The following is a 19,297-nucleotide window of genomic DNA, read 5'->3' as shown; positions in this document are numbered from 1 at the left end:
CCAAAATAAGTCTCTACAGAGGAGTTTGCGCGGGGTTAAAGTAACTCAGTTTAAAATACAATTGAAGTTACAATGACATGACTTCTGTGTGTTGACAAGGCCTAGCACAGGACAGGCCATTGCATGAGAAATCCAGGAGACAAGAAGCAACCAGAAATGCTAATATTAGACTGAGGCACAAAAACTCAATTCTAATCTATTTAGCATTTGTTTATTTAATTAACCAAGTATTGAGCAATTTTATTTAACAATGCACTTTGTGTAAGTTTCATACCCATCCAAATCTCAGCGCATATTTGAGTGCTGCTTGAAGCCTTTATTTAAAGTTTCTCTCTCTTTGTATCTGAGCACATTGTTAAACAGGCTTTATTGAATGAAGGTAATTTGTGAGAGGGTTTCACTCATTTTCAATTTGTGTGACTATTTTTTCAGAAATGCCATGCAGAGAGGCACCAGATGTCCCCCATGCTTATACTGAAGGTAGCATAAAGACTAATTATGAACCTGGTGAAACAGTGCGTTATCAGTGCCACCCAGGTTTTATTGCTGTTGGACCACAGGAGGTAACATGTAAAAGAGGGCAGTGGACCCAGCTACCGGAATGCCAAGGTACAGTGTGTGGTTTGATCTAATTGTCAGGAACTTATTATAATATAGGCACTCAGATACCCGGGGATGATGATTACTATTTTTTTGAATTAGTATAGTTCCTAGCAGGAGCGGCGCCAGGGTTTTTGGCACCCTAGGTGCAGGACTGGCTCTAGCCATTTCGCTGCCCCAAGCACGGTGGCACGCCACGGGGGGCGCTCTGCCGCTCGCTGGTCCCGTGACTCCGGTGGACCTGCTGCAGGCGTGCCTGTGGATTCTCCACTGAAGCAGCCTGCCGCTCTTCCGCGCTCCCGGTCGGAGCTGGCCCTGCCTAGGTGGGGGTCCTTCTGCGCTCCCGGTTGGTGGCAATTCTGTGGCGGGGGGGGTCCTTCTGCGTTCCCGGTCTTAGGGGCACTTCAGCGACAGGTCTTGGAGCGAGTGAAGGACCCGCCGAAGACCTGGAGCGCGGAAGGACCCCTCGCTGCCAGATTGCTGCTGAGGATGGCAAAATGCCGCTTCCCCAAATCCTGGCACCCTAGGAGACCTAGATGGAAACGCCGGCCCTGGTTCCTAGGATCCTTAGTTATGGACTAGGGCCCAATGTGTTAGATGCTGTGCAAACGCAGAACAAAAAGCAGTCCCTCTATCAACGGGCTTACAATCTAAGTACAATACAAGAGTCAATAGATGGGAGACAAGAAGACACTATTGGCTAGTATGACAGACTATGGTATCAGCACATCAATGGCCTACATTGTCAAGGTTTTTTGTAGGCATTGTGGATAAGAAGAATTTAAAGGAGGGATTTGAAAGTGGATAGTTAGATTGCTTTGTGAATGTTTATGGGGAGTGCCTCTCATTTGTGAGGGGCAGCATGGGATAAAGCATGAAGGTGCTAGTTTGAAAAGGGAACATGTGGGCAGTGGAACCTGGCATCATGGGCCGATTGGAGAGGAGCATTGAGAGCTTAATAGTGAATGAGAGATGATGGGATGTTTGGTGCAATATAGAAGCGAGGAGCCAGTGGAGGGATTGGGTGACATGTTCAAAGGGATGGGACTGGAAAATGATCTTTGCAGCAGCATTCTGAATGGATATGAGCAGATCAAGAGTACATTTGTCAAGGCCAGAGAAAAGGATACTTCAGGTATCAAGATGAGTCAGAAATACAGCTGGAGTAGATAGATACTTTAAGAAGACTGCAGCAGCCAATTCAAAAATGGAGCTTGAGAGCAATATATTATGGGATGGAACAAAGGAAATTGTGGAAATCTGCGGATCAAGTACCTACAATTTCCTGAGAGGTGTATGAATATCCCTAAATATACAGTGATTGCTGCACAATACATAGTGACAATTTCCCACAAGTTGCACCTGAAGGCAGCCCAGAATACACTGGGATTGGCTAACCACAGTGCCACATGCCTTTTGTTGAGTCAGATAGGTATACTGATAGACTTGAAAAATACTTAAATACCTTAGGATACTTGACTGTTTTGTCCTCTGCTGCTGCAGAGGCAACAGAGGGAACAGAAAGTTAACGCCAAACTCTGTTCCATGGCTGTGCTTCATTTGCTGGAGATACTGATACACAAATGCTGATAATTTCAAATATGGAAGGATCTGCAAGAGGATTTGTTGTTTGTCAAATGGAAAAGGACAGAATAGGAAAGCAATAAAAGTTCTGCAGGTTGTTTTTAATGTATTTCAATTTACTTATTTGTCATAATATAGAGTCCAGTGCTGAAGCCTGTGATTTTTTTGCCCAAATAAGGAATACAGAATAAATGCTCTCATCTCACTTTTACAGATTTGTTTCATTACCTTTGTTATGAGAGTGCCTGGAGTTTTCTTTTATGGACCATAAAGTATAAGATACTCCACAAAAGTGTTTCATTTTGATAAATCTCCCCTTTCAGATGCAACATGTGGAGATCCACCTGCAGTTGCCAATGCTGAGATCTTAGACCATAGAGACAGAAGGTATTGGCCTGCTGAAAGAGTGCAGTATAAGTGTCATGAAGGTTTTGAAAGTCATGGACCAAATGATGTCACCTGTATAAATAAGGAATGGTCACAACCTCCAACTTGCGAAGGTAGAAGTTTTAATTTTTATTAAAACAATTAATGCTAGATTGTACCTGCCCAGTATATGGGTGTCAAGTAAGGCGAGGATGTTGCAGAATCTTTTCTGAAACATCCTTGGCAAGCAGAGTCTGAATGAATGTCTCTAGTACCTTCCTTGGTTGCAGCTCATTTTCCCCACTCCACAGCTTGTCAGCTCTATTGGCTATTGTGTAGAAAGATGGACCAGTGGCCCTGCCTCCTAACCCCTTTTAGAACGATGTACCACTAGTAGAGAGAAAGCAGGCCTTACATGCATCTGAGCATAGGGATTGAAATTGTCCCTGGCCCCTATGTAAGCTATTCAAAAGTGGGGGAAAGCTCCTTGCACCCTTGCCACAAGTGAGCACCTGTATTTGGGCTAGGCAGAATCTGACCATTAAAATGGGTACAACATTCAGTACTCCACCAGCACTGTATGGGGCCAGCTCAGTGGACAGTTCAAAGAGAGGGGTGTTGCAGCCCTACTCTTAACCCCCTTATTATTATTATTATTTTAGCCAAGTGTGGGTAAAATCAGTATCTCTTTCACTCCAGTCATAGTCTATATGGACATCTGTAAGTGAAGGAGTCTGCAAATGGTGTCGCCTTAAAAATAGGAAAGGAAAAAGAAATAAAAAATGAAGTGTAGTAAAATGAAGTAACTTTGAAATGAGTAAAATCAAGGTGAGGCAAATATTTGCAGCCAAACAAGCTGACTTTAAGAGGTTTCCATTTGGAGAAGTTAGGAAAAAGACTTATATGCTGTTTCTTGCATTCTTATGTTTTCAACCCCTCAATAATGCAAAAGAATTCAGAAGTCTCTCTTGTTTTTTTGAAGGATGTGGAGGGAAGTTCTGGTGTCCATTGAAATCCCACCCCATTTCTGTCAGCAATATTCTCTTTGATATTCTCTTTGACTAGGGCTGCAGCTGACTCAAGCACAGATAAAACTGGTCATTGATAAAAATGTTAAATAACATAAGGCCAAGGACGGATCCCTACAGGATTCTAGTAGGGACACACTTGTTTGATGATGATTCCTTGTTACAGTGACATTTTGAGACTGATCAGTTAGACAGTTTTTAATCAATTTAATGTATGCCATGTTTAATTTTGTGTTTTAGTTTTTTAGTCAGTGTCATGTAGTATCAAGTCAAATGTTTTACAGAAGTCTAAGTCTGTTACATCATCACTTAACAAAAGTTGTAATTGCATCAAAAATATATCTATTTAGTTTGATAGGATCTATTTTCCAAAGACCCAGGGTATTTCAGATTAATTATATTAATCTCTGAAGTTAAAAAGTTTTGTCTATTGGTTCTCTGCAATTAAAAAGGTTCTGATAAACTAACCAGGATAAGTTGTGTACTTTGGCTGGAGGATCTGAACAGAAAAGATACACAACTAATGAAATGTCATTAAAGCTTTGGGTCAACTGAAGTATTTCTTGGAAATGTGTCAGTGACTGTAAATGTGTCCATATATTTTTTCAGATATGATGTGTGGACCTCCACCTGCAGTTACTAATGCTCAGATTCTAGGGTATAGAAACCAAAGATATTTGCCCGGTGAGAGAGTGCGCTATCGATGTCAACAAGGGCTGAGCCTCATTGGGTCACAGACAGTGACCTGTCAGAAGAAAAAATGGTCAGAACCACCAGAATGCAGAGGTATTTTATTTTATTATTTATACATATCCTAAAAATGAAGATACTGTTGGAATCAAAAGCTGCATTCATACTAAGAAGCTTTTACTTCTCTGTATCTTTCTCCTTATATTAGGTGACTTGCAAAACATGCACCAGAAAAATAAATATATTCTTCATCATGCTAAGGGCCACAGATCCATTATGATGGTTCTTCAGCCTGTTTGCTGGAGTTTTCCCTCTCAGTACTGCATCCTCTTCTGAAGTGCTGCAATGACAGGTCCCTACAGTCCTCAGTGGGAAAGTGAAGCCAAAGGGAAAAAAGAAGTTCTGTGTCTCCTGCTTCATCCCACCCTCCTTTTTGAGTAGCTCGTTGGGAAGCTCTGTGTTCTCGATGAACAGAATGGAGTTTCCATCTCACACCCCAATCTGGGGGGGGGTCACCTTGATGCCTATTCAGGCATGAAAGATAGAAGCCAGGCAAGGAGAATTCAGCTCTGATTCCAGCATGCAGGAAGCATTTCAGCAGCCCAGGTGCAGTCACCTCTGTCCCCACCATAAGATGGAGAAAGGGGCTGGTGGAATTTGAAAAGCCGGCTCCAGCGGCAAGTAGTTTCCACTCCCATGTCCCCATCTTCAAAATAGCAACACCAGAAAGACAGTGCAGCAGATTGAAGATTGCAGTGCCTCCACCTCATACAGAAAGGCAGCATTAGACACAACATGCACAGTGCTACTACCAGGCAGTGGGCTAAGGGGCATTTTTTCCCAGACCCCTTCCCACTCCTGCCACTTGTCAAAGGTCTCCTAGAGGTCTCCCATGATATTCCAGGCTCAAGCCTTCAGAGGAAATGCAGACCCAGGTAAACCCCATGTGTCAGAAAGAGTTAGAACACTGGGGCCTCCCATTTTGGGCAACACAGTCCTAAGACATCAGTCTTCTGGAGAGTTCATCTTGAACCCAAAACATTCCTTGAGAGAGCCATAGGCAAGCCCCAGAGTGGGAGGTGAGTCATTAAGCCAAACCTCTTTGTGGGAGGTTTAGGGTTTGTTCTCTTAGGGAGAACCCTACTTAAGAAAATATTTTTTGAACAACTCCCTGAGCCCAATTTCTTGCCTCCCATTGAAACAGGAGCATAGGACCTGTCACGCGAACCTCTCAATTGATGGGTCTAGGTTTAATAAAACAGTCACAAGTGCTCTCTTTCTATAATATAATCTTTAAATCCTTCCTAAAACTGGGAAAGAACATGCCCAAAGAATATAAAAGAATTCAGGTTTCACACTTGGTTTTCCCATACACAATCTTCCCAGGTTCAGTCTCAGCACATGAGGTTTAATGGTTTTAGCATCCGGATTCAGAATGCCTGTAGCTTTCAGCCTTTAAATTACCAGCATAACAGTTGCCGTATACTGCCCTCAACTTCCCTATCTGAGTATCCTGGCATTAGTTCTTAAGCTGTTCCAGTTCACCATTCTATCTCAGACCTTCTGGGGAAGTTTTAAAGCATTCCGACTGAACCTATCCTTTTTTTTTTATTTTTAACAAACATTCCCATTTTACCATCCCAAAGATAATTCCCCCCCTTTTGCACAGGGATGACAGCTCTTTCAACTCCAATCATTACCATTTGGTCTCACAAGTCTTCCAAAGGTCCAACAACATTAATAATGGTTTTAAGGAAGAAAAAAACACACTCCTATTTCTTTCTGGATACTTCTACTTGTTAGGGCACTGTATAGACTGTGAGACCAAGAGACTTATTTAGGGACAGCTCATCAGGCTTCTAGGTTGACTGGCCAATATCTACCCTATCCCTTCAAAGTTTCTGAACCTATGTTGCTTACTGAAAAAAACGTGACTATTGATTTGATAAATGTTACTAAAACTATTAAATTAAAATAAAACCAAGAAAACTTATCATATAAGCTAAGTTGCTATTTCATTAAACCAAACCTAGAAGTAAAATGTCTCAATATTGGATTGAAATTAAATCGTCAAATAAGTCAAACCATCAAATTAATGCAAAAAAAATCATAAATTCTAAGAAGGAGTCTGAGGAGGTGGCTTTCCATTTTGTTGTAAATCCTAAGTAAGGAATTTACCAAAGTCAATTAAATGTATAACTTTGCACTGGTTAAAGAGATAATTTGGTATTAAGATAATGTCTGAATCACAATCCCAGAGCCAATTACAAAGCTTTCTCCATCTAGTGTAGTGGTTAATACTTTCCTCTCACATTGACTGAGATATTATAATTCAGACTTGAACAGAACACTCTTAATAAAGAGAAGTTTGACAACTTATCAGAAGTTACCATACAAGTTATCATAAATGACAACATCAGATCTCTCAGGACTTTTAAACACAGAATGCAGAACACGCTCTCTAATGAATAAGTTCTATGAGACATTATTTAGGGCTGTGTTAACCTAGGGAAATTTCCTTCTGGTGCTTACCCCATGAAGACGTCATGGGTAGTGTTCTACGTTAGCATGCACACAACCACAATTTCATACCCTAAAATTAAAAAACATTAAACAGCTGGGATGACTCACAACTAATAAAAATAGAAAAAGGAAAAATCAGATCTCTCAAATAACAGAGTTTGCAAACTCTTCAGCTCTCAGTCTTCTGGACTCTGAGAAGGAACTTGAACTGCAGTGAAGGTGTTGCTGGCATAGCACTTCTCACTAGTGGACCTTCAGCTACAGAAAGACTGGCCAAAGACAGGTGTAGCCTGTTTGTTGATGATGTGAGTTCCTCTCCCTGAGGTGGCCCAGTTGCAACAATTCCAGAATGTCTGTCTTCCCTCTAGATTGTCTTGTTGATCGAAAAGGCAAGGAAGCTTAGCCTTATGCTTGATTCCTATAGTTTGAAAGTTGCTTACTCAGCCTTGATGTACCTCCACCCTCATAGTGAGAGGCCTACCTTGGAGTCATGGAGCTTGGTGCAGTCAGCTTGGATTAGGTCATCTTTAATAAATATCAACTTGGAAAAGCCCCCTCAAATTAGCAATTTTAAAAATATTTGGTGTTTTCCATAACACAGAGATCGATGTCTGTGACCCATCCCAACAATATCAAAAACCCAGATACATGAGACCACTTTTGAGGAAGCTGGCATAGTTTTATCTGTATGAAAATTCTGAAGATGATATTATGTCACCAGTTTATGAAAACTTCAGCATAAAAATACTATAAACATTGCTAATTGAGAAAGAACCCTAGCAACCACCAGTTATGCAGCATTCTTCAATCAGCAAAATTTAAAATAAGTTCAAACTTATTATCAGCCCAAGTAGCTGGGGAGCCAGGTAGCCCACCCATCCAACTAGAACCTCTGGGAAACCCAAAAGCTGTACATTTCATTGCTTTGTTTACAAACAAAAGATCAGAAAAAAGTTATATGGTTCCTCTTCCATTAGCTAGAAAGTTATCGAACTCTTAGTGTGAAGTTTAACATTCTCTGCTCATTAAAATGATTCTTTTTAATGTTGTGGCAATAGTGTGAGTGTGCTTATGGTGTTGCTATTTACCTTCTATTTGCAGGAAAAAAAATACTATGAAATTATAATTTGAAGCTGGAGGTGGTAATGCAGTTAAAGAAATAGAATGTATTCTATAATCTCTCTGGTTTCACAGCAGTAGCCGTGTTAGTCTGTATCAGCAAAAACAACATGGAATCCTTGTGGTATCTTAGAGACAAACAAATTTATTTGGGCATAAGCTTTTGTGGGCATGAAGTGGCTTATATGCCACGAAAGCTTATACCCAAATAAATTTGTTAGTCTCCAAGGTGCCACAAGAACTCCTCATTATAATCTCTCTGTGACAGAAGCAATGTAGTCTTGAAAAGGAGTAAGACGTTCTTGTTCAGCTGCCACTTGTATCATTACGATTGGAACGGTTTAATGTATATAAACAAACTATTAAAAAAGTCGAAATCAAACTATGAATATAAACTATTTTAAGTAATTATGACTTTTTTATAAAAAATAAATGAAAAGTTAAATGGATAAAATATAAACAAAATTTAAATGTTTTTTTAAAAGTGTAAGTTAATTTTTAAACTCAGGAAAAAAATAGTTTCTTTAAATAAAACATTGTCCCAACATTTAAAGGGCTATAGACTGCATTTGATTTTAGGAAACCATAGCTATCCAAACCTCTTAGCCTTGGTGTTTGGTTCATGGAACAATTATAAGTGCCTTAGAAAGACATCAGATAGAGAAAACCAGTCTTATTTTGTGGAGTGCTGCTTATTTGGACAGGAAAATTCTTTGAGTCCAGGCCAGAAGGATACGATGTGATAATCTAGTGTGACCTACTGTATAACACAGGCCATAGAACTTCCCCAAAATGGTAGTATTAGGGATCCATTGTGCTAGGCACTGTAGCCATATGCATAAAGCGACCACCTCTGCCTCAAAGAGCTTATGAATCTTCCTTTACTAATAACTAGAGCAGGCAAAAACATTTCCAACTAATTTTTTTCAGCAGAAAGATCTTTTCTCTCAACACACACATTTTCCACAAATATAATATTTTAATTTTTCAGTTCTTTTGACTATAAAATAAACGTAGGATATTTCTGTTAATTTTTTGGGGGAGGACAGGGGGAAATCATATATTGCAGTCCCTGCTCTCAGTACAGAGCCTGTTGCCCTTTAGTTCTTTCTGGAAAGAGGACAGAAAGGGGAGGGGCCTTGGCTCACATTGGCTAGAGAATCTGGCCAGCAACAAAAGGGAGAACACTCTCCTTGTATTGGCAACCTTAAGCATTCAGTAATTTATGAATTAGGCCTGCTCAACTCATTGGATTCACTAAACAATGATAACATATTTAAAAATAATAAATCTGGGGTCTTTGTGTTTGTCTTCTGTGTTTTGAACCCTCTGGACAATGTTTTCAAGCGCTCCTCTGCAACCATGGGATTTAGCATCTTTTTATTTTTTAATGACAACTGAAATTTTCACATATCATGACCCCAGGAGCTGGAATTAAAAAAAAAACAAAAAACCCCGCATGAAATACCATGTAACTCATGACAAAATCATGAGAGTTAGCAACACAGTCCCCTCTTTCCTTAGGGGTGGTGTGGCATGCACAGACCCCCGGTGCATCATTGAGCTCAGGAGGTGTTGTCTCCCTATGGCACAATAGCTTCCAGAATACTCCTTAGTTAGGAAAGGCTACACATGGCTCCAAATGTGGACCAGTGCCTTCAAGCCACAGGGCCAGTTGCTCAGCAAGGCCGAATATAAGCTAAGCACAGCTGAGGATGGGAGGGGGAAAAGTGGCTTTGAGTCTAATTCTGAGGATTGAAAACTCACAAGGGACAACTCCACAGCTCAGAATTGGCTAGGGTTACATGCTGCAGGTCACCTCTGCCCCAACACATTCCCTCCAGACACTGCCTTTTTCAGCTGATGACTTCTCCATGCAGAAACAATCATTTGCAGCCCCGTTAGCCACTCTGGGCTATTTTACTAATCAAATAAATATCGTTTGATAGTTACTGAGAGTAACTATCAAATGACGAGTGGTGCTGCTCTTTCCTATATATTTATAATCCATTATTAATCTATCGAGCCCAAGGGCTTTTCCAGAGATCGAAGCATTAACTCCATCCATGATTACATCACTTCTCATTGGTACTAATGGTTTTTCTCCTTGGCATCTTTTCTTTTCTTATTTTTCTCTTTTGTTTAATTTCTTTGTTGAATTCTCACTGCTCATTTTCTTATCTAGTCAGTATTTCTTCCTTTTTTTATTTGGTGTTTTATGTTACACTTTTTAACCCATTTTCTCCATTTCTCTCCTTAACTTGTATCCTCTTAAGTAGTTTTTACCCTCCATCTTTCTTGATTCTCTTTCCTTCTCATCTGAATACTTAGTCACCACAGGAAGAACATGGTGTCCAATGCACTCAACCACTCTCTGAAATACTTCAGTGGCTAACATGTTCATGGAGAAATGAGGCTCTGCACAGGACAGAGACTACCTGAGTGACAAGAAGTGGAACACTGGCACACATAAGTAGTTTTGGCACAAGATGAATTTTGTCAAAGCCTCCTTCACTTTTGTGTGTCAAATTTTAAGTCAGAATGGTGGGATTAGTATGGTGGACGTGACTGGCAAGCCAGAGGATTTCAAAACAGGATACATTCCCTGCTTCAAGGTCCACCAAGAACCAATTCATGAGGCGCTAGAGCATCTCGTTATCCTAGTTTGCCATCAGTTTCATACAGTACTACTACAACTTGAATGTCAGTATGACTTAATATTGTGATTTCAGTTCCAATATCAGTATAGCTATTTTTCATTTTGATTTTTCCTGGTCTACAAATCAGAGTGAATTGATAGTGCTGTACTGTCTTATTACAGCATTTACAGTAACTAAATACTGCCCAGTAGTTTTATTCTCTATTTCTATTCTTCATTTCAGAGGCTGGTGGAAAGTGTGGGCCTCCACCAAGAATTGATAATGGAGACATTGTTTCATTCCCATTAAAAGAATATGTACTAAATTCAACAGTAGAATACAAATGCAAAAGTTTACATAAATTGGAAGGACCTCAAAGTGTTAGATGTGACTCCGGACAATGGACAGACACACCAGTTTGCTTAGGTATGTGCAAAAATCAATTATACAAAACAGAACAATGGTGAGTTATGAATCTATGTTCATTTTTAAAATGAACAGCGCTGCCTGCTGACACGCAATACGCATAGCTGGAGTATGAGACTAGTAGCAGAGGTGAAACTCATGGAAATAGTGGTGGAAAATAACCAGAAAGGATTCTGAGCACCAATAAGTACATGCCCCATAATGTAGTGAATGGGGAAAACCTGCCAGTGATTGACTTGTACACACAGAGAATGTAGAATTTGTTGCCTTCTTTCCTGGAGTCCCTTAGAATCCAATTAGTTAATAATTAGGGATGATAGACTGTGGAAAGGAGGAAAGAGGAAAAATTTACTAGACTCCATATTTGGGCTCTGGCATTTGTAGGATTCAGACTAGCACTAGTGCCTATCAGCATATCAGAGTGATTCCTGTTTCTGTTTCTAAAGTCTGGGTCTTTTGTTACATTTCATTATACAAGAATCGTGTTCATCAGCATCTTTACATTCTTGTGAAAAAAGGTTCAAATGAGGGTGGGATAGGAAAGATTCCATATGTCCATGTAATTATCAGCACTTGCATATTATGTTTGTGCCTAGCTTCTTGTGCACTGCTCTGTCCATGTGATGAGAATGCTGCTTCTGTTTCTGCTCCTGAGGTTCACTGCTGAATTCTAGCCCTGAATTTCTGGGTCTTATTTATGTAAAGATTTCACAACAGTGAAATTGGACAAATTCTGGGCCCTGCTAGGGTCACTGTGAAATATTTGAAAAGTAAAAATCTATATATATTATTTAGTATTTATTTATATTACCAGAGCAGAGTACTTTAAGGGGCAGCTGAGGCTTCTCTCAACTTTGGAGAATCCTGGGATGGCACAAAGCTAGAACCATCTGGGATGAGGAGGGGGCATGTCAGGGGCCAAAGGGGACAGGGGCACATTGAGGTGCACTGAACAAATATCTGGCTAGCAGAACAGTCCCTAGGGGGCCATTCTAGCTTTGGTAAATTGAGATAGTCCTGTGGCTGCTCTAAATTCTGCAGAGATATGTGGTGGGGATCAGTCCTCAGCTGTCTCCAGGATCAGAGGAGGCATAAAAGTGGTTTTTAGATAATCTTTACCTCCTCCACAGATGGTGCTGAGCATGAGCATTGATGATTAGCCTAATATATTTGTGTGATGCTTCTGTGAGTGATGTGACTCTTCCTTTTAGGGCTGGTCAAAAAAATTCCACCTAAACATTTTTTGACTAAAAATTGGGTTTTTGCCAAAAAAAATTTTTTTCTGTGTAAAGTTTTTATTTATTGTTGAAAAACCAAATACTTGAAAATCAAAGCTTGCAGTTTCTGACCAAAAATGTTTGTATTTGGATATGCTGTTGTGGTTCCTCATGGTGCTTGTAGTTCCAATGCTTCAACTGTGGCATCCTCCACTGTGGGCTGGGCTCCCCAGCTGAAATACATCTCCCATGATGCACTATGACCAGGTATTCCCATGATGCACAATTTATCCTCATCTAGTGTGGGAGACCATGGTATATCAAGGGAAATGCAGTCCAACTAGGGACCCTGAGGAGAATGGACTCATGAGACGGGTGAACTATAACTGCCATAAGGCACCATGATGGTGTTTCCAATTAATTTTTTAAATTATTATTTTGCTAAAAAGTTAGAAATTCTGCAGAAAACCTCATTTTTTCTGACTAGCTCTACTCTGTATGCATCATGTAACAGATAATAATAATTAATAATAATGTTCCTCTTCCTAAGGCTAAAAGGAATTCATTATATTCTGACTACCCGAATATAGTCCGTGGCTTTCCTCCAGGCATCTTGCTTCATCCTTCTGGTCCTCAGGAGCTGTTTGCCCTCTATAAGCTCCTTCTCTTTCCCAGGGTGTTCCTCCACTCATGGAGAGAAGCTGCCCAGCTGTGGCGGTTACTTCACTGGTACCACCCACTGGTCAACTTCAGCAGCAAAGACCTTACCACCTGCAGCTTTTACTGCTGTTTCTACTCCTGTGTCTGTGGCATTCCATAGCACTATCACTGGCTCTGCTTGCCTTGTCCTGCCCTGATGCTGATGGTATAAAGGGCTGGCCTTCTCAGCTGGAGGGACTGCAGCTGCAGCATGAATCCTCTTGGCCCAATCTCCTCATCAAGGCTGCTCATGATATTGATCACACCAGTTTATTTATCTTTTAAATCTTTTGTTCACCTTCACCCTCACCAGGACTCCTGTGTAACCCCAGTAGTGGCATGAATGTGTGACTTCACCTCACATTCAACTGAGCCAATGCTCACTCCAATGTTCCTTATAAATAAGTAAGAATTGGTGTGGACGTGGTCACATCACAAATGAATTACAAGTTAAAAGAATATTTGTGGATATTTATTTACTCTCACTAATTTCCCAGCTCTAATTGGGAAGAAACTTTCCCCATAGATATTTAATTGCATAATTCTCCACTGGGAGATGAATTGGGACTATGACTGTACAATATATGAAATCTGGTTGATATTGTGGCATATTATGGAAAACTGCCAATATGTATAAGGATCCACCATTGCTGACAAGTCCTGTAACAGATACACACCAGAGAGGGACAATGGGAAATATTTATGGTTAATGACAGAAAGGTTATGCCAAAAAGCAGCTGCATCCTGAAGGGAGAAAGGAAGGTCAGCGCAATGGAGAGTGATGCAAAAGACAAAACAAAGGAAGCCAGGGGGATTTAAATAGCCAACCAAACAGGAACGAAGACCAGATGGCAAGAAGATTGGGGTAGGAGAGAGGAAGGTCACACAAGCTGGGTAAGGAACTCCATGATGGAGAGTGACCAGCCAGCCTGTGACAGGCTGAATGAGGCAGGGAACTGCTTCCTTTCCTGGACTCAAAAGATTCCTCAGGGACACACAAGAGCAGAGTGAGCTAGTGTAGGACATTGCATTCTCAGAGCTTTATTATTTTGTGTGGGCTATACTCTCCAGTATTTTATATTATTAAGTAAAAGATCAAATGTGTTACATACTGTGCAAAGTGTGTGTGTGTGTGTGTGTGTGTGTGTGTGTGTCTGAACTGCTTCCTAACTGCTGTGTGCCCTGAGAATGTTAAACTGTAAACCAGGAGCTTCATACCTTTTGAGTGGAGTTCTGGGAGAGGCTGGGTTTAGGTGCAAGGGACTTGGAAGAGTCATCTTTGCATCCAGGCACTAGGCAGTTGGACAGCGGGTGCCAGATGAAAGGTCTGAGCCCTGAGAGTGTGCCTAGGACCTTAAAATTGTGGCAATGGTTGGACTGAGAAAGTGTCCACAAGGGGACATTTTCTAGGATCTATGACAGAGAGAAGAAGGTCTACACTCTTTGCTGGAGCATCTGGCTCTGTAACATCAGAGGCAATGAGAAAATAGGTCTGATCTTTTTAATTATTGTACAAGTAAAGTGCTGTTGAGTCAAATGTCCAGGTCAGACCCATGTGCAAATAACTAAAGTGCCAATTTATTTATTTATTTATTTTTTGCAGAGCCTTGTACCGTAACCCCAGAGGATATGGAGAGGAACAAAATACAGCTGAGTCGGCCTTATGAAAAAAAATTCTATGTGTTATCAGGGGTCTTCGTTCAATTTATGTGTAGATGGGGATATACATTGGATCCAACATCTTCTGGACTTAGAGTACAATGTTTAGAGGGGAGTCTGGTATACCCTAACTGTAAACACAGGAATAAGTAATCTTTAGTTTAACCACAATATTGATGACTTGTCCACTAAGCCAAGTTTTTATTTATTTATTTTTATCGAGGATGTCTAAGGGTATATAAAATGCAATCAATACATGACATGGTAACTGAACAGAGTGAAATGTAATATTCTCTGAAATTCTAATGTATAAAGTGAGATTTCTGCCTTATTCACAAGATAAAAGCTGCTGCTTAATATCAGAGTGTTGAATATTCCAGTAGAAGTATGCAAGTTGTTATTAAGAAATTACAAACATGAGACCAGATCCCAAGCTGGGATAAATCAGTGAAACTCCATTAATTTGGAGAGGTTATTTTGGTAATGGTGTTTTAAATGGAGAAGGAACAGGGAAACTTCGATATTTGACTCCAAAAATGTGTTTTAAGTGTCCCCTAATGACCTGAAGAGATTTTTCTTGGCACCTAACCCTGTGCCAAGAATTAGTTACATGACAGTCTCCCACCTCATGCTTCATACTGGCTCTTTGACTCAAGCCCCAAAAGCATTTTTTTCTAAAGTTTGTATACAACAGGCAAGACTACACAGAATTCTACAATAAGGAAATTGACAGTTTGGGGTTGATACCACTACAGCTCATTGAACATCAGAATGTCCCTTCTGTGGGATGTTCTGGAATTTTGATTAAAAAAAATCATTCTGTTTCAGAACAAAGAGTGAAAATTTTCCATAGAAGGGATGTTCCAAAAACATTTCATTGACAAATAATTGAAGCATTTATTTTGAAAATTTCAAAATGATACTCCATGGAAGAAAGCCCAAGTCCGAGACTCCTAGTTCAGCCATGTCTCTGGATTCCCTACCACAGAGCTACCACTGAGCTAGCTCAGTCACTGAGAAGACCTGGGACTTCCTGTCATGAAGCTAGGCACCTGGGAGCTCTCAGGGTTACTATTAGCTTCAAAAATGTATATTTACAAGTAACTTTTTTACTTTCTATTATTTCTATCTGATTGGTTCCTTAGGATGAATGAAAATAAGCATCTAACAGCATCTTTAACCAGCATCTTATGTTCAATATCCATTAACCAATTATTTGTAATATACATAGATTATCTCCTGGGTTTTTTGGCATATTTGGCTGGATTGCAGTTTACATGTATTGGTTACATGCTAATTTATTTATGTTTTTGATCAAAGGTACATTTCTACAACTAATTTCAAGTAAAGCAGGATGGGCAACTGGGTTTGGATAAAAGAAGAGCCAAATCTTCACCCCAAACTCAAACCAAAGCCAAACCTTTTTTTGATGCTTAAAATAAAATCATATATGCTTCAGCACTTCCTATTTTTGCTAATATGCTGGTAGAAGCAGCAGTATTTCCCACCTGGCCAAAAGGAGGAAGTATGGGAAATCTCACTAGCAACCTTGATATTGTACTAGAATGTTGGTTTTGTTCAGGAAAACCTTCAGACCTTTTTACCATGACCATTGAAACTGACTTTTGGGAAAAGAAAATAATTTAGTAGATGCAACCACAATGTATTTTAACAGACTTATATAGCAATAATTGTTCCTTTTGGTTAAAGTTTAAGCATGCACAATCTTAATTTTCTTTTTTAAATGAAAACAGTGTACAAAACATTTAGCAATTAAAATAACCTGAACATTCCTGCCTTGTAATTTTTGTCGCTTATTAGCAGATCCATCCTGAAATGAACTGACTGGAAACTTTAGGGTCTGATGAAAAATGCAAACAAAGATGAATCAAGGTCTGCAGATAACTTGGGCAGTAATGTGAACAAACTATTTCTTCCTTCTTCTGTATGCAGTAAATTGGAAAGTTGACGAGTCCTGTGACTGATTAATTTGTCAGAACCAATTGGGAATGACGGACAAATCCAAAACTAGTGAACATTGATGGGATGCTATGTCCAGTAAATTGGACAAAAACAAGCAGAGAGGAAAGGTGGTCCAGTGGTTAGGGTACTAGCCTGGGACTCTAGAGACTTAATCTCTGAGTAACTCAGCACCCCATTTGTAAATAGGGGATAATATAGTTCTCCACCTCCCAAAGTATGTCTACACTTTAAGTTCGGGGTTTGATTCCCAGCTTGAGGAGATATACTTATGCTAGCTCTCATCAAGCTTCCATACTAAAAACAGATAGTGGTCCCAGCAGCTTGAGCAGTGGAAATGGGTAGCTACCTAGGGTATGTGCCTGTTAGAGACACTATTGATGTACATGGGGTGGCTAGCCTGTTCCATCAGTCACACTTCTGTGACTACCCTCTATTTTTAGCACACTATCTCAATCAAAGGTAATGTGGGTATGTCTTGAGCTCTGAATCGCACCCTTAGCATTAAAGACTGTGAGGCATTCAGAGACTAAGTTACATGGTGTCATAAACAGATAGCTAAGGGTTAATGTCTCTTTCACCTGAAGCACCTGACCAGAGGACCAATCAGGAAACCGGATTTTTTCAACTTTGGGTGGAGGGAATTGAGTGTCTAAGTCTTTTGTCTGCCTGCCTGCTTTCTCTGAGCTTTGGAGAAGCAGTTTCTACTTTCTAGTCTTCTGTTTCTAAGTGTAAGGACAAAGAGATCAGATAGTAAGTTATATGGTTTCTTTTCTTTGGTATTTGCATGAATATAAGTGCTGGAGTGCTTTGATTTGTATTCTTTTTGAATAAGGCTGTTTATTCAATATTCTTTTAAGCAATTGACCCTGTATTGTATCATCTTAATACAGAGAGACCATTTGTATTTTTCTTTCTTTTTATATAAAGCTTTCTTTTAAGACCTGTTGGAGTTTTTCTTTACTTCAGGGAAATTGAGTCTGTACTCCCCAGGGAATTGGTGGGAGGAAGAAATCAAGGGGAGATCTGTGTGTTGGATTGCTAGCCTGATTTTGCATTCCCTCTGGGGGAATAGGAAAGTACTTTTTGTTTCCAGGATTGGGAACAGAGAGGGGGAGTCTCTCTGTGTAGTTTCACAGAGCTTGTGTCTGTGTATCTCTCCAGGAGCACCTGGAGGGGGGAAGGGAAAAAGGATTATTTCCCTTTGTTGTGAGACTCAAGGGATTTGGGTCTTGGGGTCCCAGGGAAGGTTTTTCAGGGGGACCAGAGTGCCCCAAAACACTCTAATTTTTTGGGTGGTGGCAGCAGGTACCAGGTCCAAGCTGGTAACTAAGCTTGGAGGTTTTCATGCTAACCCCCATATTTTGGACGCTAAGGTCCAAATGTGGGACTAAGGTTATGATACATGGCCCCCTTTCAAAGCTTAGATCGACTGGCTCCTAATGTATATGAGATGTATTTCAGACTGAATAGTACCTTATGCTGTGAGCAGTCTGGGACAGGTCCCCGGGGTGCAACTTGGACTGTAGGACTGCTGAGCTCTTCCAAGCCCACCAACCTGAAATGCGCCTCTCTTGTTACCTGCAAAAACCTAGGGCACCCCTCCTGTACTCTACTGAGGGCTCAAGATGTGTTAATATTCTTAAATCAACCTCTGTGGTCAATGAGCATCTTCATAACAATGGAGTAGCACCCATTGCTGTTTATGCACCCAAAAGGACTGGGAGGCCAGATTGAAGGCTCTTTTTATAGAGGCAGCACTGGGACCTGTCTCTGAGCTGAGCCGGTTTGACTTGGCACCGAGTACCTCGGTGTCAGTAAGGAGTGCTCTTCACACTGTGCAGGAATTTTAGCACTGTTCCCCTTCCCCAGTGCCCAGGAAGAGGCACAAGAAGCAGTCATCTGAGAGATGTTGATCCTGGTGCCAAGAAGGTCAGGTATGGGACCCAGAACAGAGTGAGACCTGTGTGAGACGATCTCTACCTCAGCACTGCAGCAGCTGGTACCATCAACTCCAGCGCCGGTGGTGCTGTTTTCTTTGTAGAGGCAGCGCAGCACCAGTGCATTTACAGTGCCATCAACCCCTATTGCCATGTCCAGGGACCTGCTCTTGTTGCTTGTGCCCATATCTCCGGCAGCACAGGAGTCAGTGCTACTGGTAACTGGCAGGCAGGAGGGAAGCCACTGCCCCAGCTTCTGTCCAGTACCAGGGCCAGTGGTACCATCTAGGGGAAAACTTTCTTTGCTGGCCTTGGTGCAGACATCCCCATTTAAGCACTGGTCTCTGGCACTGATAGGCACTGTGCCTCCATGGTCACCTCATGGAGACTCATCATCCTCAGAGTCAGAGGTGGGGTCATACTCCTCTTGCCCTAGGAGCCACCCATGCTACTCCCCCAGGTACTTCTACCCTGCCATGGCTCCAAGCACCAGGGTACCACCATGTGCCTGTCCTTCTGGACCCTGGGGGCCAGTGACAATGCAATGACCCTTGTGGAACCTGTGGGGGCTTCACGCAGCCCAGAGTCCTGTCTCAAGATGCTCCTATTTGCTGGCCTCTGAGAGCAGAGCACTACCACTATCTTGGTGAAAGGCTCCTGATCCAGGCTCAGTACTGGAGTCTGGTACTGAATCTCAAGAATGGGCCCCTGTCAAAGTGGAAAGGGGAGAGGAGGGCCTTCAGTCTGTGTTGGCTTCCTCCTTCCCAGATGAGGCTGTTGGCAGCTGATTTGTCACCTCCTCAGGATGACTATAAGGCCCACTAGGA

At 41.1% G+C, this 19,297-nt stretch overlaps 1 protein-coding gene across 1 annotated transcript in view; it reads left to right on the top strand.

The window, feature by feature from the left end:
- Window positions 1-19,297, top strand: part of LOC127056008 (complement factor H-like) — a 376,051-nt gene that overhangs the window by 331,913 nt on the left and 24,841 nt on the right. Inside the window, exons 18-20 of the mRNA XM_050963650.1 lie at window positions 433-609; window positions 2,508-2,684; window positions 4,188-4,364. Of these exons, the coding sequence (XP_050819607.1) occupies window positions 433-609; window positions 2,508-2,684; window positions 4,188-4,364 (531 nt within the window). The remainder of the gene's footprint in view (window positions 1-432; window positions 610-2,507; window positions 2,685-4,187; window positions 4,365-19,297) is intronic.

Source organism: Gopherus flavomarginatus, chromosome 7 (assembly GCF_025201925.1).
Source record: "Gopherus flavomarginatus isolate rGopFla2 chromosome 7, rGopFla2.mat.asm, whole genome shotgun sequence".
In the NCBI taxonomy this organism is placed as follows: Eukaryota; Metazoa; Chordata; order Testudines; family Testudinidae; genus Gopherus; species Gopherus flavomarginatus.
The sequence above is the reverse complement of the archived record's forward strand: the minus strand, read 5'-3'. Positions and strand labels throughout refer to the sequence as shown.